We start from the raw sequence: 23,983 nt of genomic DNA on the forward strand, positions 1-23,983 counted from the left end.
AATCGATAGAATCGATCGCATCGTTCGAGCTACGACCGGTCCGTGGATCTCGCCCCCCCGTTCGATCGCGGAGGCTGCGTCGCGGGTTACTCGTCGAAACGGCGTCGCGAGAAAGACACTTCGCGGTCGATTCTCAAATGGTAGACGGATTCGTCTCGGTACAGTGCTCGAAGGTATCCTCCGCACAGTTGCAAACTGGGTAGAAGGGTGTCCCGTACGTACGATGGCACGGCAACACGCAGTCGAGAGACTCGAATCGGACTGGCTGTTGAGATGAGGCCCTTTTCCCCCACCCCGTCGGCTCCATCGACTGGTTGCTTCTCTCCTCGCGTCAGGCCCCCCCACTTCCCACATGCCACCGGACATTCTCCTCCCGTCCCTCCCCCGCGGTCTACGACTTTGCTCGCATCATTGTATCTTTTCCCTTCTTTTTCGCCTCCTTCGTTTCTCCCGTGCTTCGCCCTTTCTTTCGCGCGCATGAACTTAGCCCGAGGAACTCCTAATCAGGGATGGGCAAAATGTATTTCAAAAGGTATTCGTACGACGGCTTCTGTATTAATTTGTATTCTGTTTGTAATCGAATGCTTCCAAGTATCTATTCGCTCGTTGTACCCGACAGCTGTATTATAGTAACCACTGAATATTTCATACATTTTCATCCATGTATATCGCAAAGTTGGCCAGAATGTACATTTTTTAATTATCCAAATTTTGTCAGGCCACTTTTTTTTATAAACTGGTAATGAATATGTGTTTAAAAAATTTTTGATCGGAATACTTTAAAGGCCCAGAAATTGGGACATCCAACCCGATGAACCTGATCGTCGTACCAAGGTTCACCGTCCCTCCATCGCGTTCTTTCTCTGGTGCTTCTGATAAGTGTTCGACTGACATTGCAAGTGCAGAGTCACCGCCGGGGGCACAACTTCGTAGACATCTGTGTCTTATTGTGCATCCGTTCGTCCCGTGAATGGTTATCTCCGATCTCCCGGGCATTTTACTATTACGTCGGCTACGAGCGTGCCATGATTATTATAATGTATCCCTCGCAATTTTCGAGTCGCGCTAACGAGACCGTGTTACCACCGTTTAAGATAATGCGCCCATCAATTTGTTCGCCACTGTCGGAAAGATAAAATAAGTATACCGACTGGACAGGAGAAGCTCGCGTTTAGCGGTCTCCTTTGATCGCCATTTTATTAAATCTAAACGCGCCTTTCAATCGACTCTCGTTAACCAATATTCCTTACTTTCCCTATGATGAAGGAAAATATTGTAATTACAAATAATTCTGAAAATACTCTCAACACAATTTTGATATTAAAAAAAAAAAAAATTAACACTGACGATCACTGTCACGTGTGTAGATGTATTAATTAATATATTTGTGCAATTATTAAGAATCGTTTCAGGGTTTACCATGACAATTAATGACATCTATCGAAAAACATGACAAACAGCTTGGCGCTAATACGACATAGCCGACTATGAAATGGACGACAGACAAGAGAAAGTCCGTTGCGCGTTCTCGAATTATTAAACTCACGTATGTAATCTTTTTACTTGATAGTAATTTATACGAATATTTGTTTATCCAATAGGGAGAAAGAACCAAAAATGTACAGTGTATCGCACTTCTGAAATAAGTACGAGAAAAAATAAACGTTTAAAAAACAAAAATTGCTTACGTACCGTTTGCCCTCGATACTTTTTCTCCCCACGCTTTCCTCAGTTCCTGAATTTGATTACTCGGCATGACGTCGTTTCTGCTTCACCTGCATAAAATTATTTAAATTCGTACGAATTTTAATTATCAATGATGTCGATTACATAAGGTATAATAAAACGAGTGATAAATGCATTATAAATGATTCTCACACACTTTGCCCCTTAATCGTATTAATTAATAAGTCACGTTCCAAGTCACAAGGTTAACAGAAGACCTGGTCAATTACGTGACATCGACCGACGATAGCTTTGTAGACGTACATCGTGCGGACATCGGTTTTTTTTTAGTTTCGTTCAGCGCTGAGCGCAGTATGCGTTTTCGGACGTAGAAAGGGCAAGCGTTCGAAGCGCCTTTAATTTCAAACGAAACAATTCGATAGCTGCGGTCGCGTCGGGCGTCTCGGTCGCCGTCGGAGTTGCTCGGCCAACCACGTGATAGTTATCGAGAAATATGGCGTGAAGTTGGCACGAAGATGGTTGTCGCGAGTTACGAAAGAGTCGACGATTTCTCGCGGGGAAGTCGCTTCCCAATCGTCCGGAAAAAGTGCCGCACTGCTGTTTTCCCTCTTGGATCCAGCCCGCGAACGACAGTGCAATGTTATACGACATCAAATGGATCATACCGAAGCTTCGAAACTCGGCCAGACTCTGGAACATCGCGAGCAGTATAACCTTCGCGGCAGTAGGGATTTTCTCTAAAATCATTATAGGTAAGCACCTACGCGAGCCGGTTTTTCGGTAAAAATCAGTACTGTTCGTTCCGCGATGTTGGCGCGCTCTTCTAACAACGGTCGCTTCGAAATGCATTCAGGAATCGTTTCACGAGGTTCGGAAATCTGATAATTTTTCCAGCGGAACGCGACGACACGTATTATAACTGCACGTTCCACGGTTAATTTCTATCATTGGCGGATGAACGGAAAGGACAACGAAGGGTTCAATTGGAACCGATTATCGCAAAGTTGATTATCGTTTCGTGAATGAACGTGCGAGACATCGCGACTGGACATTGCTGATTTATATAATCGTAGAATATTACGAGAAACAATTCGATTCGATCGACAAGATAATCGTTCGCCTGATATTTTTTCTATGACTTGTTTTATCAAACATAACCTGTATACGATATAATCGCGTTAGTACATTTTTTTTTTTACATGAAAACTTTGTGTCTATCATTGTTCTGATAGTACATTGTCATTTCTTTCAACAATCTTACCGTAACAAAGGAAAATCTTTTATCGTCGCAACAACATCGTGCAGATATTTTTCAAACGTGAAAATTGGAAAAGATATTATTAAGTCATAGATCAAATATGTTGTTACGCAAATTACACGATTAACATTAATATCTAATAATCTGGAATCGTTAAGTCTAATTACGTATCACGGGGGAAAAAGGCACGATGAGTCGTAATTGAAAGTTGCACGTAATGTTTTATTGCAGAACTCGTCTTCGTACGTATTCAACGTATTCGTATATCACGTAGTGGATCGGTGTTGTTGTTTTTTTTCACTCGTACGGGTACACTTTAAGTCTAAAGTTTAGATACGTGTTTTTGTTCGAAATAATAGGTCAACGTAACCATGAATTATCGTATAATTGTCCCCGACATTTATGTCGTCCAATTACTCGGTATACAATTTTTTAAATTTCGCGCGCACATTTTAAATATACATGTCCGAACGAAAGCGAAAGAAGATTAAGCAAACCATACACAGACACGCGAACGAATACGTAAGTAATGATAATAAGAAACGCATAATTATTTTCGCCACGCTTCGTTGAAACATTTAAAACTGGAACATATATTTCTATCGATTGTGCTTCGCCATAAAAAATAACGGAGGTTCGACTCGAGATTACGAAATTCGACCATATACACACGAGTGCAACGGAGTTAAATGTACCATTTTATTAACAATTAACATTTAACGCGTTCAGTGTCGAACGAGTTTTTCCACATATTTTTAAAGTTAATTCACGATACGGTGCAACGACGGGCACCGGTGACCGCCACGACACTCGACCCGTTAATTGTTCGAACTTGATGCGAAACTTAACATAAAATTAATATTCATCATTAACATTCCGATGCTTCCTAACAGCACGTGTCTCTAACCGTGGACTCGGTTAACAATCGGCACGAGTCTGCCGCCATCGTTGATCCCCTGGTGATTTCCAGTAACGGCTTATAACCCTGGAAACGGGCACCGACGTGTTTCGCTTTCGTACGGTTTAATTTATTTCTGCGATGTGTGGTATTTCTAATTTCAGGTAGAATTGTCTATGCGTTACCGCCCAACGAAGGGCACAGGAAATCAGTCATTGGTCCTCGCTGGCCTTTCAGTGAGTACCACTGATTTACGAGGACGGCTCGATGTTGACTTAGTGACGATACAATAAACTTCGGAAATTAAGCGCATTACTCAATTGGTTGAACGCGTAGACTCGACGTACGCGCACATCCCGACCCTCCCTCCACGCCCCCCCCCCTTTTCCCCCACTCCTCTATTCTTGGTCGTTTCATCAATTTCTCGGCGGTGTAATGGTAGCGAACGAGCGTCGATGCTCCGTCACTTATTTTTTCGAATTCAATGTCACCGCCGCACGAAATTCCACTGCTTTTTTTTCATTTCTGCTCGCCTTGTCTAACAATTCGCTTTTATGTTCGGTGTGCACGGTGATTCTCATGGATTGTCTGAAATTTTGGGAAAACGATATTGGAAGATAGGGAAGTTGTGGAGATTTTAAGGTCGACTTTCAAACGATCGTGTTGGATAGAATCGATTGGCCGCTCAAGGTCGTTGGGAGGTGTCCCCGCCACGCCGTCAAACTGCACCGCCATCTCGCGGCTCTTTCGTCAATCTCGTCCGTGCGTTGCAAAGGGCACACAGATTTGAAACCATTTTGAATCGTTTTCTGTGCTCCTTGTACGGCGAGACTCGTCGCCGATCATGCTTGATTTTTGCATAGGTGACTTCTACCAGGACTTGAAAAGATCCTGAAAATAATTGTTTTAAACCGTTACATAAGAATTCTGTAACTGTTGCGCAGAACTACCAGAAAAGACCGTGCGTTTCGCGAAATCTTTTTCTGCGGTATCGCACACAATAGAAGTTGCTCAAGGCACCAAGAACAGTGACTCAATCTGCATACCGTAACTGATAACCGATAATTGAGCGGTTCGAAGGACTGGACGTTCAGCCTGGAATTTGCTTGTCGTAATATACCTCTGACGACGAGCACCGAAAGCAACGTCACGGTTTTATCGCGAGAGGTCAATCAAGATAACGAGCACGCGTGCCAAAAAAAAAACGGCTAGACTCGAAAAATTCCGAAATTAGAAATAGATATAAATTCACCCGAGCACCAGTACGAGGGAGGTATCGTGGTAATGCTTATCTTAAAAAGCCACCAAAGTTCTTAACCTCACGAAATTACATATTTCGTCATCGATTTTCGTAACTCATTGGCAAGATAGTTACGTATTCGTGACCTTGAATAACCTTGGACGATAGGGCGTTGAACTTATCTCCGCAGCAATCGCCGTCCCTATGGAACACAGAGCTGGATTAGAATAAAGATTAAACGAGAAAGACGACCTTGGAATCTCCAATATCTACGAAACAATCGATAAGCACTTTTGCATACTATTGTTTAACGCATAAGAATCATCCTGGTATATCGTCACCATCGACTTTCGTAATAGCAATAGTTAGAATAAAGCTTTAGAATTGCATGTAAACACGTATGCAAAATCGGTACGAAGCGTCGATATAAAGTTAACGCTTGAAATTTTCAACGTCGCTGATTGAGAATTTCTACACGCCTAACAGCTGCAACTATCTTATCGAGGCAAACAAATCGTTATCGGCAGGGGCACGCCAAGGATTCGATGTCCTGCAAAGAAGCTATTCGTTGTTCGAAAATATATCAATATCGATCCCCTCTCCCTTTAGACCTTTTATTTTGTAAAAGTTGAACATTTTAATCGTTGACTCTATATTGACGTTAAATGCTGTAGATCGAACGCATTCCCGGCTCAAGTTCTGCTAGTCCCTTCCCGAGGATCCGAATTAATTTACCGAAGCGTTTCTTTCCGTTCGTGCTGTTTAAGAATGGCTGAACAAAACAACGGTGTACAACAAGCACATCATGACGCGGGCGTTAAATTGCCGGCCGAAAAACGTTCCCCTCATCACAGTGTCGAATCACCACAGTTGCTTCGACGATCCGGGCATATGGGGTAAGTCGCGCGATGATAATACGGATTGTTTAACAATTCCCATTATTCATCGACCTCTCTTTAACACTTTGACGGCCGCTATTGTTTCAGCCGCCGTGTCAGCATTAAAGTTCTCAAATGGATGCCCTCCACGAAGATGTTAATGCTTGAATATTCATAGAAACGTTGAAAATAAGGTTAGGGGGCCTCCGCGCGTTAAACGTGCGACCATTAAAGTGTTAACGCTCGCGTTCCATCGATCGTGGATCCGTCTATCGCTCGTTACCGTAAACATCGGACTGTGCAAAAGGATCGTTGAATGTCGCTATGTTATTTCAGGTTCTGAGAACGATACGAGTGCCCCTTGTAACACGAGAAGCCTCGCTATCTACTCATATTGCGGCTTTGGACGTATACACAAGGTGTCCTTAAAACGTTCGACCAAACTGGTCGGAAGCGAACGCTCGTCGAATACAATCGTAGAATAAATTTTAGAAAATTATCTCTAAAACTATCACGAGTTTTTGTGGACAGAACAGAATCGAGAATCAACGCCGCTGCACGGCTATCTCCGCCATATTGTTTACGGTTCCGTGTCCTCCTTTAATTCGTTCCTTCGCGAGCAATCTTTATCTTTGAAATCCGAGAATCGACGAGCTGGCGCAAATGCAGAATTCTCTTCTGGCGTGATTTACTATCGAAGCTCGACTTTGAACAGCCAATCTATTTCGATCCTATTATAGTCTTCCAACACCCTTGAAGCGCTTTCATTATGCGTGACTCTGAATTGCTTAAACTTCGTGGAAAGAATCGAACCCCGTCTTGATTACATAAACATTGCATTCGTCGATCCAGCCGGACTTCCGGTTTTGGTCGAACGTTAGGCAACCGAACAAATGATTTGACAGCTCGCAACCGACTTGGTTAGGCAACGGCAATGAAAATGGTGCGCATTCAAGGTCTCGATGCATCGTAACGTTCGAGAAACCGACGAGCCTTCTTTCGGTTACGATTAACCCCTTGATGTACGATCAAATCGGAAATAATTTTTCAGACGTGTACTATTGCTCGTTAAGTGTACTATTACAGCAAGGGGTTAAAAATTGACGCTCTCACGTTCCCCCTGCCTGAGACATATATAATCTTTTCTTTCTCAGAATGACGTCGATACGCGATCGAATGAAAAGAATTTAAGACAGAAAAATCTCTGAACTCATTTAGCGACACTGGACCTGAGGCACCTACTGAATCGACGTAAGATGAGATGGGCACTAGCCGCGCACGACATTTGTTTCACCAAGACCTGGCATTCCTACTTCTTCATGCTGGGCAAGTGCATTCCCGTGATCAGAGGTGCCGGAGTGTACCAGGAAGCAATGAATTTCAGCATCGAGAAACTGGCCTCCGGGGAATGGGTTCACGTGTTTCCCGAGGGGAAAGTGAACATGCTAAAAGAGGACCTGAGGTTTGACATTCCGTTACGCGGACGATCGTAACCATCCACCGTGAATCACGACGATTACTGCTTCGTAGGTTCAAGTGGGGCGTAGGAAGGTTAATAATGGAGTCACCTGAGCCGCCCCTGGTGATACCGATTTATCATCTAGGCATGGACGAAATACTACCGAACGAACCGCCGTACAGATTGAGACTACGGAAAAAGGTCACCATTAATTACGGTGACCCTATAGATTTTAGCGAATTAGTGCATGAATTACGTACATCGAAAGCTAGCGAGATGGAAGCAAGGAAAGCGATCACAGATCGTATTCAGAACGAGCTTATAAAGTACGCTTCTTCCTTCCGTTTCAACCTTACAAAGATTTCGAATCAAATCGATCTAACGTGTTTTCTTTTTCTTTTTTTTTTTTGTTCTGTTTCAGATTAAAATCGGCCACCGAGGAACTTCACGGAAAGTTATGATGATCGATCGGGGGACCGTCGCACTGTTACCCCCTGCTAGCTTTAATTTGCCAAAAAAAAAAAATAAAAATGCAATTTTAATATGACAATAGGTGGTACTTGTGGTACTAGGTTTTTTTTTTTTAATCGGAGGTGATCACCCGAGGACGACAGTTTAGCAATACTTGTGTAATTGTGCAATGTAACACGGAATGCCGGACAACAGTGATTTAGACTCTCTAAAAGGAAAACGCCACGCTCGTATGACAGTCGGTTTCGAATTTTAATTTGAATACGAGTCGCCCCCGACTTAACTAAGAATGCCATTATACGTTTTCACGGTGGACGCGAACCCGTGCGCAATAATGTATATACATACACACGTGTACATAGAACGAACCATCGGAACATGTTAAATATAGACTCGCATAGATTGTTGATAGAAAGAATGTTAAGATAATCATAAATTACGAAAGCTCCTGAACAATAATTACGTCCTCGTTGCTACGTAGCACGATCGCGCCTTGCCTTTGTGCGCCGCCATTACAATATGTAGGAGCTTTGTAATTTTTGGTCGCACAACTAGCGTAATACAATCTTGTAACGTTTGATTAATTTTGTATTTATTAAACTTATTCCGCATATACTAAAAAAAAAAAAGAAAAACGAGGAACGAGAAAATCTTTTATATACTAATGAGCAATGTGATTTTGAATGGAAGTTAAAATAAGGTAAAATTCAACTAACACCCAATTTACCGGTTTTTTTTTTAAATAAGAAATGGTCACTATCGCGTCGAGAAAGATCGAATCAAGTTATGGTAGTGTTCGACGACTACAGTCACACTTTAAACGGCGATGTTCGCATACGCACATATATTTTTGATATACTGAGAATTTACAATATAATGTTAAAGATACTTTGAATGATAAAAATATTGCAAAGATATGCATATTTTGTATTTATTAAATTCTCGTAGCGAGTAGTAAAATATCTCCTACATGAAAACTATCTTTTTTTTTTTGTGTCGAATTCGTATCGAACAAGATTATTGTTGAAAATGTAATGTGATATCTATTTTTTTCTTTTTCTTTTTTTTACACGATTATTTCGTTTCGATAAATTATTTCTTGCGTTAGCGGATAGTTTGAAGTAACGTTCGATATACACAGCGTTACGGCCGTTTACACAATAGCTAACATAATGTTCCTTATAAACAGAAGATAATAAAACTTGTTGACGTATTTACTGTTTACGACGAAGAACTTCGAATTATACGAACCACAAATTTCTTTCCTCAATAAATATATAGAATTGATTTTATTTCCGACTCCCACGATCGTAGATAAAACAAACGTTCATATTAATCTACAAGGAATAGCTTTTACACGGACGTTTAAAATCGTTACATATGAAAATTGTGACTATATTACATGCTTTCGTTACGATATTCACAGACAAATCTTACATACACCGTATGTGACATATAGAAATAGATTACGTTCTCGTTTACCACTAATGTTTTTTCTTTCTTTTCTTCTCTCTTTTGATACTCATCAACGGAAAGATCGCATACGTTTTTCTTGGCACATTTTCTCTCTTTGCGGGAACACGCGTTTTCGATTCGACGATCGATACAAAGAAAGCAACATACATTCTCAAGTTTACGAGACGAACGAGGAGGCTCGCGGATACTTCTTAATAGGACTATACATTAATACGTCACACATATCATAAACTTTGAATAGACAGAACGGTATATAACATTAACGAGACAAAATTTACGTAATACATTAGGTGCTATCACTCTCAACTTATCACTTATCGTTCCATACTCTCTGGGCTCCGTCGCGAGAAATCGATGAAGCAAATTTATTAGAAATCACGACTGCGAAAACACAGATCGATACAAATAAAATCCTATGGTAATAAAGATTGTATAATCATCATCCTATCTACATACATTGATAATTAAAATGCCGTATCGTGTTCACGAATAAAATTTACGAATACAACAAACTTCTCCAGACCCCTAAATATAATAGAGTCGACAGAAAGATTATATTATATTTCATTTTTTTTTTTTTTTTTATTTGAATATATATATATATATACTTGATTTGTTTGACTTTTGTGCCATCGATGAGACACGCATACGATATATATATAAAAGATCATCTTTTTAAAAATCTGTCCATGATTCTATTAAACTTTTTATAACCTCAAATCCGACTATGGACGGTGTTGAAAAAATAAAAATAACAAATAATACTTAAATGTTGCCCATTTCTAACAACGATTCATGCGGCTAATATACATATATATATAGCATGACTCTGTATATGATTCTTTGTAAATACACGATTAATGACTATTTGCTTCAGCAACGTACACATTAAAATCCTATGCAATTTAAATCTATAAGTTCTGTTAAATATCGTGATCGAATAAAAACTATAAACACCATCATATCCAACTGATAAAAAGAAAATATAGCATCGTTTGTGGTACAGACCGCGTCGTGCTATCCCTAGAATAAAAACGTTCAACAATTTCCTTTCGATTATCTACTTAAACGCCTCACGGGTGTCCATTAGCAACTTTCCGAAGACTAGTTTTGTTGAAGTTACAAATACTTCCGAGCAAAGCTGCACGTTTGTTGGTCACGTTCGGTGAGTTGTCGGCAGCACCATTGGATGGTGGCTTCGGAGGTGGTGGAATAGTACCTTTACCGGGAGCTCCGTCACCTTGCGACACATCTACAGAACCTTGAGTTAAATAAACTATAACTTTTTTAACGGTAATTTTACGACATCGCTTGGACACACGAACACATAATACAAATGATCCTCAATCTTTGTACCGATAACACGCGGGGATGGGCAATCGATATTCGCGTAAAGTGCTAAATTTATATTTATATCCTCGATGCACAGAATAACTGACGAACAACCTGACGTATTGTAATCTGCGACGATTCGCGACGAGAGTAAAAATTTCGTTTTCATCCTACCGCTAGTTCCAACAATTTTCAAGATCCTCTTACGCGGGAAATGATCCATTCGACAACGAAGACGAATAAAAGTATTTTCAGGCAACAGACTACAGAATACAAATTAGTAAGGTATTCGTCGTTCGAATACTTTCCCATCCCTGATCAAAAACTACATCTACTGCAAAGTACTATTGGTTCAGAGCCAGAGTTGGGCATTAATCCACTAATTTTTCGCTATAAACGATTTAATCGTCGGGATTAATCACGATCGATGTTAATAGATTCCTGAAATTAATAGCTTACAATCATTTGGCAATCAAATTAATCATTAATTCAACGTATATTATATCATGAATAACACAACATCTTGGGATTACTTAAATCGTAATCGACAATTTTGCCTAACGCTGTTCAGAACACATACGCTAAAAATGAATTAGTATAAGAAAAAAAAAATCTAACAGAATACCCAAAAAGTGCAATTAGAAAATGTATCCAAGCAATGGTCAAATGAGATGTACGAGTGGGTATAATTAATGCGGAATGATCGTATGACCTACGTGAGAGAAATAAGCGTAGTATGCGCCATCAACTTTTGTGCCCAGCTAATGTAAAAATCGGGAAGATCGGTTAATGTTAGTAATTAATGAAGACGATCTCTAGATGATTCTGATACTTACGGTAAGACGGTGGAGTCAAGGTCCCAACGCTGGTAGCCGTGGAAGTGCTTATTGGACTGTCAGAACGTTCTGGACTCTTGCCATTCGCTTGCTTCATCCCGTTTGTACCCAATTGGTTCGCAGAACGTTGTTCTTGTGCCAGTTTTTGTTCCTTCTTCTACGAGCGGAGAATTACCAATGAATTACAAATCGAAATATTACACTCGAGATATTTACCAATTTCTGTTTCCGTTTCTTCATCTCCTCTTCGGAGCTCATCAGCTCCTGAACTTTGACAAGCCTTTTTTGATGCCTAACTACTTTTTGTTCGTCTTTCAGTCTTTGCTCGGCTTTGTTCACCGCCTCGTGCAGAGCTTCTTTTAAATGACTACTTAATTTGAAGTGAGGTTTCTCCATCGATCCGATGGCTAACGCGGCGCGTCTCGCTGGTTCGAAAAACGGGTGGTCCAACAAATGTAAGATCGTCGGCAGATCTTGTTTCAGGGCTTCGGGCGACAGGATCACCTCGAGCAAACTTTTTAGGGTTGCCTCGCAGTACGGGAACTCGGAACAGGTTGCTTCTAGAAGCGGCCTACCGAACGCCATCTCGTACAGCACGTGCCCAAACGAGTAAACGTCTACCTGCGTCTGTTTAAAACAATTGTTCGTTTACTCGTCGAATTACTAAGCGTACGTTTGCATATAAAATATGATTCCGTTAGTACCGTGGCGTGAAGTTTACGTCTTTGTACAACGTAGGGCCGGTAAAATGCAGGCAAGCCTAATAGACCATTTTCTATATCTAACAATTTCGCGCATCTTTGAGTCAAAAGAATGTTGCCTGTATGTAAATGTCCATAGGGTAAACCCTTATCGTGAAGAAATCTTAAAGCTTCCAAAATCTGAGATAAGAGTTATTTTTATGTAAGACCAATTAGATTCATTGCTTCAATACAAAATAACGATCTTCTCACCTGGTAACCATACATTGCAATTTCAGACACTGTTAAAGATTTGGTTTGCTTCGGGTTTCCATACTTTTTTATAAACGGTTGCTTAGGTTTAGTTACGCATAACGTGTCGCGCAGCGTACCCGTCTGATGGAAGTTTCTTATCGTTAACGCTCCGTTGTCCGTCACGTGTTGGTAAACAATTGGTTCTACGTAATTGTGCTTTAAAGTTCCTAAACTTTTAAAAACCCCCTGCATATCTTTGTCCTGTAGATGCTTGTCCGGACCGAATTCTACCCACGCGAGCAGCAATTCTTGCTTAGGGTTTTGGCGATTCTTAACGGTATAGTAATGCTTCCTCAATCGCCATCCCATGTCAGGAATGGCCTTAATAACTTCGTAATTGGCATCACTGCGTAAAGCCAGCGACACCTGTTGTAGAGCTATCTCTGAAAAATAAAATTATTCTTTGAAACATCTATCCGTTATATACTTATACGTACATAAGACTAATTTTCATCTACATACCATGTAACGGTGCTGTGTAATTATCCGGATCTAAGAACTTTTTCATGGGAAGAGACGATGCCAGTATGGGATTCATTAGTATTGTGTTTAAAAATTTCTGAAATCAATAATGAAACTTGTTTCTATCGCGAAGCAACGTTGTATAATACCAATATGTTTATTTCGAGTTACAATTAACCTGTAGCGCTATTTGACGTTGAGCTATGAAGTCTGGCTCCATATTACCAATAATTTTCTTTGGAGGAAGTGCCAGATCAATGGCTGATATTGATAAAGCTGCATTGAGCTGCACAAAGTCATTGTAACGTCTGCTGACTCTCCAATAATTTTCTGGAATTGGACCTCTTTGCGTTTTGATCACGTATTCCTGAATTTAAGAAGATGAAATTTTTGTTTAGACGCGTAAAGGTACACGATGGTTGAAAATGTGTTCGAGCAGCGGTCGAATAAAAATCGGCATCGTAAAAGCAGAAGAATGATCGTAAATGGTTATCTAAAGAGCGATAGATCACCGGACATAACGACAGACGATAGTGTAACCGGATATTAAATGACACCTATTATCGAGCAAATCATCAAGATGTATACGCGTCAAGCGTGTACCGTACCGTGTGTCCGTCGATTGTTCTTGCATTTTCTATGACGCTCGTCAGCCTTTCCGTATCATCCAGCGTCACTTTATTTATGTATCGAGTCTCAAACAAAGCCATTGATCATTAATCCGACTGACAGCAGAGCCCGTAAGGGGTACTGCTCGTAGTGCTCGGGCCTATCACATAATTTCCGCGAGTCGCCATACATAACGCGCTTTTGCTTCATTTCAACATCGGTGAACGTATATTTCGCACTCGCTTCGAACGTTTCAATGTCAACCGAACAAACACGAATGTCCCGTTAACGATCGTCGTAATTAAGCGTTACAGACTTCTCGGAATTCAACACCTATCAATTATCATTCACTGTTTCGTCGACCACCCTTTTGCAGTGATACCACGCGAACGAGTGACCACCACAAGGAAAACGAAGATTCCTACAATGCTTTGCGTTTATTATTTCACCGTAATTCGAATATCTATGGACAGGAGTTGCAACAATAAATGCTTGCATTCGATCGTGTACTTATACGACTGATTATCGGGGGCAAGCACTGTACAATCGGATTCCTAGATTCTTGCCGTTCAAGGAGAAAGTCACCATCTTCGATTACCCCTTTTCCTAACCGATCCACCAATTCTTTCAAGATCTTTAAATCTTTAAAACTTTTGTCCGTTGCTCATTGAACGAACTAATAGAAACTTTGTTAGCGATTCGCTCGAGATCGCGTACAGATGTTCGAACGTTCCCGCCCGAGGGCGTAGTACCACGTTCCGTCGTCGCGACTTCCGGCTACAGTTTTGTATCCCTTTTTTCCGAACGTCGTCTGTCGTCGTAATCGTTGTACACCGTGGTGATAGTGCAACGAGATTGAGTCGTGTCAGAAGTGAGCGAGTGTAGATCGTTTTTCCGAAATTACCGTACGAAGGCGAGTCCGGGCGGTGATATCGACGCGTATCGTTCCGAAACGAGCGAACCGAACGTCGAGCGAAGTCGTCGTTCCGTTCGAAAGGGTGCAACGGGAATCCCGCGATTCCGCGATCGAATCAACGGCGAGATTGTTTCCACGGAGAGCATTCGTAACACAGAGAACGGTGACGATGGCAAGGCGGAATTTCGTGTCCACGAACGGCCACGCGAGGCTCGATACGTTTCCCGTCGGGTCGGGCTAACGTAACCGTTCTTCGTACGCGAGAGAACAAATCAAACGAGTGCGCGACGCGTGCTCGTTACGCGTTCTTCTCTTCTATTTTTTTCTTTTTTTTTTCTTCTCTCTTTTACCAGCCGCGTTCGTGTCGTCGCCAGCGTGTTAATTAAACAAACAAACTGTGGACCGGGTGGTGTTAATCGGACACGCTGCGAGAAAATCTGGAAAGGACGCGCGAGTCGATGGGAAAAAGGAGGCGGCGGAGGAGAAAGAGGCAGGAATTTAAGGTACAATACGAAATGGAGAACAACGACGAGGCGCGATCCGTCGCCGAACGTGCGTCCACGTCCAAGGAGGAATCGTCCGCTCCCGGCACCGCCGACGACAATTACGGCTGCGAGCACTACAAGCGAAAGTCCAAGTTCGTGGTGAGTCCTCTCTTCTCTCTCGCGTTCCTTTCTAGCCGGAACGGCTCGCGTACGCTCGAGCGAGAAACCGCTCTGTTTTCGACATCTCGATCACGCGGATCCACGGTGATCACTTGACGTTTCACCCGCGGCGGCGGCGGCTCACCGACCAATCTTCCGAATCCCTTTCGGCGTACATCATTCAGCGCGACCATCTTTCGAACAAGTTCGGTAGAGAACGGTGGACGATTCGTGTCCAGTTAACCCTTCGCTTTGTCCTGACATCATCGCTCGATTCGCGCAGTAATCGGTCGAAATTTCGTGTAATTTTCGTACGGCGTTACCCGACGCGACGCAATCGGCACGGTTCAATCGGAATTCTTCTATGTAAAATGATTAATTTGTCTTTTAAATCGCCGAGTAAGTGACGCACGTCACCAATTGAGGGTTAATTATATTATTAATTCGCGTAACGACGCCGTCTCTGAATGTTGCATTCCGAATCGATGAAAGCGGGGGAATTGTTTGCGCGTGGAACACGCCGAGGGTTAGTATATTTGCTCGTTGCGTTACGGTGTCGCCCATGAATTTCAATCGTATCCCGAATTAATCGAAACACGCCGTAGGATCTGCGCGATAAATCTTGACTTTCGAATTGCCTTAAGTGACGCAATAAAGAGGTAACCGCGTACCAGTTCGCGCGTGCGATATTTTCATAAATCTTGCTCTGCTCGAGGCTGACCGTGTTACGGTAGGATTCGACGATTGAAAATTTCATCGAAACAAAAAAAATAAGAATCGTCCGTGAAGGAATTATTCGACGAGGGAAAACGAAATTGAAGCTCGATACTTTCACGGCTACCCTTGAACTTGCCGGGTCTGATCGATACAATAAAACGTTTCTAAAACGAACGCGGGCCGGTCTTGCAATTAACGACTGATTCCGAAATCATTCGTGCGCGAGCTTTTTCTATCCCCCGTCGCGCGTGTCATGTGCACGCGCCCGCGCGTGCATCGTCGACTTGTGTACACAGCAAACAAATCGATGATGTTTAGCCGTGTGTATCGTGCGCGTATAACGAGACGTCCTCTTTCAAAGTGTTGCTTTACCAATTGCCACGATAAAGTCGAGCGGTGGCTGGTTACCAGCGGCCCCAGTACTTATGCGCCGTCCCAAGAAAAGAAGGGGCGTAATTACGATTTTTCGCCAATCGCGCGAATCGAACGATTTCCGTTCGTCGGGCACGGGTCGCCGCATGATTTCGTTTTTAATATTGTTTACCTGGACGCGTAAAGATAAAACGCAGAGATCTTTGTTCCTCAAATATTGTACACGGTAACGCAACCACGTTGTGTATAATCTAGATAGGCTTACGATTCAACAAGCACGCCTGCTTACGTTCAACATTCGCGGAAAAAACTACGCGGTATTTCGCTCAGCCATTTCGTCTATTTTAGATAACGCTTTATTGGAGAACTATACAGGGTGTTCGGACAACGATGGGAAAAATTTTAATGGGACATTCTAGAGGCCGAAATAAGACGAAAATTAAGAATACCAATTTGTTGATGGAGGCTTCGTTAAAAAGTTATTAACAATTAAAGTAAAAAATTTCTAATCGTTCTGGAAAAATTATTTTTGGTTGCGGGGGTCAATTACAATCATTTTTGGTCATTACACATACCCCTGAAATCCTGCGCATTTTCAAGAAAAAAATTCGAGAAGGTGCCTAAATTTTTCGTCGAAAAAGAAATTTTTCAAATCGTTCTAAAAAAATTATTCTCGGTTGCGGGGGTCAATTACAATCACTTTTAGTTATTACACATACCCCAAAAATTCTACGCATTTTCGAGAAAAAAATTCCTTACCGAAAATCTAATTAGGTGCCTGAATTTTTCGACGAAAAAAGAAAAATTTCAAATCGTCTGGAAAAATTATTTTCGGTTGCCGGGGTCGATTACAATCATTTTTTATTATTACACATACCCCCGAAATCCTACGGACTTTCGAGAAAAAAATTCGAGAAGGTGCTCAAATTTTTCGACGAAAAAGAAAAATTTCAAATCGTTCTAAAAAAATTATTTTAGGTTGCAGAGGTCAATTGCAATCATTTTTGGTTATTACACATACCCTCGAAATCCTACGCATTTTCGAGAAAAAAATTCAGTGCGTGCGGAACTTTAAATGTTAATAACTTTTTAACGAAGCCTCCATCAACAAATTGGTATTCTTGATTTTCGTCTTACTTTGGCCTCTAGAATCTACCATTAAAATTTTTCCCTAGGTTGACCGAACACCTTGTGTATAATAATAACCTCGAATGAAAAAATCTCGTTAGCTTAAATGTCGATTCATATTGGTATGAAATAAGAAAAAGTATTGAAAATTGTTGACTCGGACCACTTTCATAATTGCTGACGTGTACGAACGTAATTATCGACGAACAGCAAAATGGAGGGTAACCGGGAATGAATGGTCGAATACTTTCGGTCGGTAGGGGGCGAAGGTCGCCTAGTTCATAGAATCGCAAATTCGATAATGTTTCATAATCTTTCCTATATTGTATCTTATATAAAGTTCTACGGTTGCAAGGATGTAACGTATTAACGAGATTATTTTATTACCATTACATACAATCCGACGATCATTACGTTGTATGTTTGATTGCATTACTGTTTGACGGTTACGGCAATAAAAATTAATTGACGGGTTTCAACGGTAAACGGACGAACGCTGTTATCACGTGGAAAAGTTTTATTGAATCGTTATAGTCATGCCGATATTCGGAATAGAAAATATTGGCCGCTCAGAGCCGTCGAGCAGCCATCCCCACCAACTTTAATCTTTCCGCGTTGTATTGTTTACGCCAGTGGTTCTCAAACAGTGGACCGTGATCCCCCCGGTGATACCTCTTCGCGACGCGGTTACGTTTTTTAGTTTAAAAATATCCCCCGGATTATTGGTACAGGCAATATTTGTTCTGCATTCAGCAGATTCCCGAGTAAAAATCGTCTGGCCCACATGTGGGTCAGCGTACAGCGAACGTGTTGAAAACATCCGTTATAAGGTTCTGTTATCGTCAGTCGAAAAAACATCGAAGAGGAAATTTTTTTTAAATTACACTCTTACCGAGTGTGGTATTAAGCTTCAAAACGAACGCTAATTTTAGTTCCGTATGTTTGTGCATTATTATAGTAAACATCGTAGAAAAAGTTTTAAATTAAATATTAAATAAACTATAGTTTATAAAAGCATACCGGCACTAATAATATTTACGTAATCGTATTATTCCTTTTTATCTAATATTTATTTTGATCTTTGACCGTATCTTTTTATCAAGGTATTGGAAATTAAAAACGTAAGTGGCTTACGTTGACTCGTCGCTGATATAGTAAGTAACGATTATATCGAAGAAATTTTGTTAACCTCATGTCAAATGGATACCCTGATAACTGTATATTTTTAAATAATAACAAACCATTGAACTGTTCGGTACTTGAAAATTTCTCTTTCGTTCTTACATGTGAAAAATCGATACTCGACGGTAATGTATAAATCGATTCGTGTCGTTAACCTTCTCGATGTAAAGACCGTACGACGCGTAGTGTCGCGTCCTCTGCACGCCAGAGGGTTTACCGCTCGCGCCAAACGGATTTCCCGAACGCTTATAAGCGCCTGCAACGTCGAAAGGGTTAAGGATCAAGGACGGATTCATACGGGGGCTAATTGGATTATTATCCGAAGCCATCGAAAGGCGTGTTTTTCTAACGTTCGGAGAAAAATTTAAAAAAAACACAACGATTCACTGGACAGATTAGATTAATGGGAGATATACCGTTCGTTTTCAGACGCCCTGCTGCAACAAGGTATACACGTGTCGGTTCTGCCACGACAAGCGGGAGACGCACACGGTGAACAGGAAAGAAGTCACGGAACTGATATGCGTATTGTGCGACACTCGTCAGCCGGTGCAAGCCACCTGCCAAAACTGTCACTGTCGATTCGGCAAATACACGTGCCTCGAATGCAATCTGTTCGACGACGAGGACAAGAATCAATACCATTGCGACGGCTGCGGGATATGCAGGGTCGGCGGTCGCGACCGATTTTTCCACTGTGCCAAGTGCAACATGTGTTTGCCGATTCAGTTACAAAATGGACACACGGTAAATAGCGCGTTACGAAATTTCTGTTTACGACCGTACAGAAAAAAAATATGTACAGTGTGCTCGGGACAACCCTGGGAAAAATTTTAACGGGAGATTCTGGGGGCCAAAATAAGACGAAAATCAAGAATATCAATTTCTTGATTGGGGCATCGTTAAAAAGTTATTAACAATTAAAGTAAACAATTTCAAATCGTTCTGGAAAAATTATTTTCAGCTACGGGGGTTAATTGCAATCATTTTTGGTGAAGACACATACCTTCGAAATCCTATCCATTTTCGAGAAAAAAAATCGAATAGGTTCTGAAATTTTTTGGCGAAAAAGAAATTTTTCAAATCGTTCTAAAAAAATTATTCTCGGTTGCGAGGGTCAATTACGATCATTTTTGGTCATTATACATACCCCCGAAATCCTACGCACTTTCGAGAAAAAAATTCCTTACCGAAAATCTAATTCGGAGCCTAAATTTTTCGATGAAAAAAAAAATATTTCAAATCGTTCTGGAAAAATTATTTTCGATTGCAGGGGTCGATTACAATCATTTTTGGTCATTACACATACCCCCGAAATCCTGCGCATTTTCAAGAAAAAAATTCGAAAAGACGCCAAATTTTTCGGCGAAAAAGAAATTTTTCAAATCGTTCTAAAAAAATTATTTTCGATTCCGGGGGTCAATTTCAATCATTTTTGGTGAGCAGACATACCCCCGAAATCCTGCGCATTTTCGAGAAAAAAATTCATTACAGTTAGAACTTTAATTATTAATAACTTTTTAACGAAGCCTCTATTAACAAATTTGTATTCTTGATTTTCGTCTTATTTTGGCCGCTGGAATCCCCCATTAGAATTTTTCCCACGGGTGGTCGAACACCCTGTATATTCGATTTTGTGTGTAAAGTGTGCACGGTTACGAAAGTGTTCGTTTGTTCAGTGTGTGTAACAAATTCATTTACTCTTTGACCACGTATCGCGTACACGTATAGAGGCGTGTCTCAAAATGTCAGGGTCACGCTCGAAAATGCGTTATCGAAAAGATAGAAACGTTTCAAGATTTACGAGCAAAATTCGTTGTACGGAATCGTGTGCATATCATAAATTCTCATTGTCGGTTTTTGTTTACGCGTCCTGACCTACGACCATGCTAATTCGACGAACCGGAAGTCTGTATTCTCGCGGTAGGCAGAATTTTCATAAATCATAAATATCTTTCAAGGTTGAGATAAGGTCACGTAAACATAAATTCTTCCTATTGAAGTTCTTTTGAAAAAATTGCTGAAAACGATTTCCTTTTGTTAATTTAAATCGACCAATTTGTATAATGCACGTGTAGTTATTTTATGATGATCAAGTTTTTGAAAGAGTAAGCTATATTGACCGTCGATTTAGAAACAATTTTTTATTATTAATATCTGTTCGAATTTTTCAGTGTGTGGAAAATGTGTCGCACGCAAATTGCCCTGTCTGCCTGGAAGACATACACACGAGCCGTATACCCTGTCACATTCCAAACTGCGGTCATCTACTGCATCGCACGTGTTTCGAGGAATTGTTACACTCAGGACATTACGCTTGTCCCATTTGTCAAGTATCGCTTCTAGATATGACTGACTTATGGAGATTTCTAGACATGGAGGTGTCGTTGACACCGATGCCAGAAGAGTACAGAGATTACAAGGTCGAGATTCTGTGTAAAGACTGTCACGAAGTAAGCTATACCCGCTTGTGGACATTTATTTTGCAACACAAAACACCGGAAGTAATGACAAATTATTTAACGTTTCAGGAATCGACGGTAAAATTTCACGTTGTAGGTTTGAAGTGTTTAAATTGTGGGAGTTACAACACTTGCAGGGTCAAAGGCTCCCCTTCACCGGGTAAATATCAATTATTGTGATTCCAAACTCTTTCAAACGCGTATAGTGTCTTCATTAAAAAATAAAAAAATGAATTTTCAGCAGACGAAGGGAGACGAAGAGAAATAGCAACGCCGGACTCTGAGTATTAAAGAGAAAAAAGATGCTCGATCGTTCCCGGGAAACTGTTTATAAAGATACAGTGGAGGAAGGCCTTTACCTCTTTACTTGTTTTTAGTGAATTTACACGTCTTTGTTGATTGTTTTCAGACTTTTCATAGACACTATTTTGTTGGAAGGGCCGAAACGAAGCGGCTGGCCACGATCAGCGCCTCGTCGATGGCCGTGAAACGTTAGCAAAAATCATTAAATATATTTACGTTGCAGCGTCGAACGTAAATAAAATTGACACGATACGGAACTTGAATCGTCAGGAATACAAGTTTCTTATCCGCAAAGATTTCCTTTGATAACAGTATTTCGAAATAGATCAGTACGTTTCGGACGTTTGTCTTTCTCGCGGAGATCACCCGTTTCCAAAAAATAAAATTCTTCTCGCTCTGTTTTTCCCCCTCTTTTATATATATATATATAAATATATATATAGATAGATATGTACAAATATAGAGATTCTTGCACTTCGTGATACGTGACTTTCTTTCGATGCAATCTTTTCGTAAATGCTAACGAACAACGTGTACCGGTAGTACTAGTCAAAAATCAACCCTCCCCCACCCCACTCTTTTAGCTATTGTAACCAAGAGCTAAGGGACCCTCTATAATATTTACCAGACGCATATAGTTTCCCCGATTTTATATTACGCAGCTACTACACGTAGAAATAGAGAACAATGAGATTATTACTAATAAGACGCATTATATACGTTAAATGGAATTAATCGCGAGCGCAATTTTCGAAAAGATCGCCATTTAGTCAAGGATCATATTCGGGTCTGCTTGATGTGTGACACAATTTCTGCATTGAATAAACGAAAAAAAGAAGAAAAAAAATGCGCGGGGGAATCTCAGATAGTTGGGTGACGTAAAAGCTGATGTACCCAACGGTACAGACGATTTTTTTGGGAATTTACAAAACCAACGCAACGCGTATCGCGAGCCAGCGAAACGACACGTGAACGTAATCAGATTTCACGACATTCATCTATCGAATTTTATCGGGCATTATCACACCGTGTTATTATGATCTAAAAAAAAAAAAAACATATTCGTGATTGTACGCTTCGTAATGTCGCGCGTATGTTTAGGCGTTTTAGTGCACGCGTTTACGAATACCGCGTCTTGTTTGGAGTAGGGGGTTGTGTTGAACAAAATCCTCGAACAATGTGTGATTTTGGATAACGAAAAAAAAATAACAAATAAACGAGAAATATTTATCGAGCAAAGATACACGGAACTATAGTTTCAACTATTTACCGGCGATTCGTCTTGTTAACTTTCTCGACGCTGTTCCGAGAATCATAGCTAGTGATGTTGAATCGTACGTAGACTGTATTCAACCGATCGATAGTGACTACAATGCCAGTGACATGCAGGGGTGTTCCTAAAAACATTTGGTCGAACGTTACCAATTTAAACGATGAGAAAATTGTTGTCAAATAATGTTTATACGTTTGACTGTGTTTGTTCGTACCGTTAGTCTTCGCTAGCGTGCAACTTTCAATGCATATGTAACAATATTTACTCAGTATGTTAGAACACGCAGGTCGAATTGAGCCAAACAATTTAGCAACGCCCTCTACACCCTCACGAGAAATTCATTTGTTTCTTGACAAACAAGAAACGATGTTACTTGCTTTGACATTTGTTGCAACGAAACGGGATAGAGCACCTCTTCTTCGAATCAAACGCATCAGATTGTTCACGCATTTTTTTAACGGGACAATTTTTAATTCAAGAACTTTTAATTTGTTGGTTATGTACAACGCGTCGAAACGTTTGCGAACGAAGTTTTATTTTGAATTGTTGAATATTGAAAAAAGAAAACGCAAAAAAAAAAAAAACAAAGATATAATAAAAATATTAAAAGCATAGCGGAGTGTTGGAAGCGTGTGTACGAAGAGAGAGAGCCTTAGAATCGCGTTCGACGCTCATTGGATTGTTTGTAAACGTTGTTGAACGAATCGTGCCCAGTTTTGTATCGCTGGACGACGATTACGAGTCGTACCAGTTCCCTCGTAATTTAATTACCGATACGAGATAATACACGAAAGAAAACATCATGTTCGAAACTCCATGGCAGCTTGAATCGGTCAGACAGATCCGATATACCTCAATTATGATTATGAAAACTTATTAATTATGCTCGGTTCAACTTCTATTCGTACCAAGCTCAATACGTACCAAGCTGATTGCTCACAGCATGTACCTCTTGTCCATTCCATGGCATTCCAAGTTTCGTGAAACAATAACATATGCTGGCGTACACTGAAAAACGAACTATCGTCATTTACCCAATAGGTAACGTAATTAGCACATTTAATTGCGCGTCGTAATCGATCCGCGTGGACGTAAATCATAGGCGTTACACGCGGGGACGCTGATCCAAGGCGCAATTACAATGTTTCTTTTTTGGTGTGATTATCATCACGTCTTTATTATTCAGTTGTAAATTAAATACCAGTTACAAAGGCTCTTTGTACATAACGGCCGCAATAATGCTTTTGTTTTATATTATATATAATATATACTATTGTATCAAATAAACCGGCTATTATTTCGTCTTTTCGTCTTACGTTTTCGTACGAACGTGACAAGGAGTCGCTACGCCGTGTGCGCACGCGCGCAACGAAATGTTAACTTCAT

At 40.7% G+C, this 23,983-nt stretch overlaps 3 protein-coding genes across 11 annotated transcripts; 2 read left to right on the forward strand and 1 right to left on the reverse strand.

Moving 5' to 3' along the window:
• The first annotated feature begins 2,080 nt into the window (after positions 1-2,080).
• Positions 2,081-8,510, forward strand: LOC122395037 (tafazzin). Of its 3 annotated transcripts, XM_043392326.1 has the most exons (6): positions 2,081-2,438; positions 4,007-4,078; positions 5,850-5,978; positions 7,179-7,422; positions 7,491-7,745; positions 7,841-8,510. In XM_043392326.1, exons 1-6 carry the CDS (start codon positions 2,324-2,326, stop codon positions 7,878-7,880), a joined length of 855 nt encoding a protein of 284 aa, XP_043248261.1. In that variant the 5' UTR covers positions 2,081-2,323; the 3' UTR covers positions 7,881-8,510. The 3 variants fall into 3 exon arrangements, with proteins under 3 accessions (XP_043248261.1, XP_043248262.1, XP_043248263.1); XM_043392327.1 differs by lacking the exon at positions 4,007-4,078 and having other exon boundaries at positions 2,102-2,438; XM_043392328.1 differs by lacking the exons at positions 2,081-2,438; positions 4,007-4,078 and adding an exon at positions 2,691-3,466.
• LOC122395036 (PX domain-containing protein kinase-like protein) lies at positions 8,480-14,038 on the reverse strand. Of its 5 annotated transcripts, XM_043392324.1 has the most exons (9): positions 13,600-14,024; positions 13,170-13,358; positions 12,992-13,088; positions 12,488-12,912; positions 12,239-12,415; positions 11,751-12,161; positions 11,535-11,691; positions 11,415-11,459; positions 10,532-10,618 (listed from the first exon to the last, which is right to left on the reverse strand). In XM_043392324.1, the coding sequence occupies exons 1-8, from the start codon at positions 13,699-13,701 to the stop codon at positions 11,443-11,445; spliced, it is 1,575 nt and encodes a 524-aa protein (XP_043248259.1). In that variant the 5' UTR covers positions 13,702-14,024; the 3' UTR covers positions 10,532-10,618; positions 11,415-11,442. The 5 variants fall into 5 exon arrangements, with proteins under 5 accessions (XP_043248256.1, XP_043248257.1, XP_043248258.1 ...); XM_043392321.1 differs by lacking the exon at positions 11,415-11,459 and having other exon boundaries at positions 8,480-10,627; positions 13,600-14,027; XM_043392322.1 differs by lacking the exon at positions 11,415-11,459 and having other exon boundaries at positions 8,480-10,618; positions 13,600-14,026.
• A 309-nt stretch (positions 14,039-14,347) lies between these two features.
• LOC122395479 (RING finger and CHY zinc finger domain-containing protein 1) lies at positions 14,348-23,980 on the forward strand. Of its 3 annotated transcripts, none has more exons than XM_043393101.1 (5): positions 14,348-15,160; positions 18,989-19,306; positions 20,734-21,012; positions 21,091-21,181; positions 21,263-23,874. In XM_043393101.1, exons 1-5 carry the CDS (start codon positions 14,975-14,977, stop codon positions 21,310-21,312), a joined length of 924 nt encoding a protein of 307 aa, XP_043249036.1. In that variant the 5' UTR covers positions 14,348-14,974; the 3' UTR covers positions 21,313-23,874. The 3 variants fall into 3 exon arrangements, with proteins under 3 accessions (XP_043249036.1, XP_043249035.1, XP_043249034.1); XM_043393100.1 differs by lacking the exon at positions 14,348-15,160 and adding an exon at positions 18,525-18,909 and having other exon boundaries at positions 21,266-23,980; XM_043393099.1 differs by lacking the exon at positions 14,348-15,160 and adding an exon at positions 18,529-18,909 and having other exon boundaries at positions 21,263-23,974.
• The last annotated feature ends 3 nt before the right edge of the window (positions 23,981-23,983 follow it).

This window comes from Colletes gigas, unplaced genomic scaffold, assembly GCF_013123115.1.
Source record: "Colletes gigas isolate AHSC1104 unplaced genomic scaffold, ASM1312311v1 Colletes_gigas_Sc00005, whole genome shotgun sequence".
In the NCBI taxonomy this organism is placed as follows: domain Eukaryota; kingdom Metazoa; phylum Arthropoda; class Insecta; order Hymenoptera; family Colletidae; genus Colletes; species Colletes gigas.

Bases quoted from the DNA above. Each gene is read 5' to 3' on its own strand.
- LOC122395037 (XM_043392326.1), top strand. From the start codon at position 2,324: ATGTTATACGACATCAAATGGATCATACCGAAGCTTCGAAACTCGGCC. The intron at 5,979-7,178 runs GTAAGTCGCGCG...GAACTCATTTAG, and splicing joins CGACGATCCGGGCATATGGG to CGACACTGGACCTGAGGCAC. The intron at 7,423-7,490 runs GTTTGACATTCC...ACTGCTTCGTAG, and splicing joins ATGCTAAAAGAGGACCTGAG to GTTCAAGTGGGGCGTAGGAA.
- LOC122395036 (XM_043392321.1), bottom strand. From the start codon at position 13,701: ATGGCTTTGTTTGAGACTCGATACATAAATAAAGTGACGCTGGATGAT. The intron at 13,359-13,599 runs GTACGGTACACG...TCTTAAATTCAG, and splicing joins GAACAATCGACGGACACACG to GAATACGTGATCAAAACGCA. The intron at 13,089-13,169 runs GTTAATTGTAAC...TATTGATTTCAG, and splicing joins AACGTCAAATAGCGCTACAG to AAATTTTTAAACACAATACT.
- LOC122395479 (XM_043393099.1), top strand. From the start codon at position 18,688: ATGTATAAATCGATTCGTGTCGTTAACCTTCTCGATGTAAAGACCGTA. The intron at 19,307-20,733 runs GTAAATAGCGCG...CGAATTTTTCAG, and splicing joins AGTTACAAAATGGACACACG to TGTGTGGAAAATGTGTCGCA. The intron at 21,013-21,090 runs GTAAGCTATACC...TTAACGTTTCAG, and splicing joins TGTGTAAAGACTGTCACGAA to GAATCGACGGTAAAATTTCA.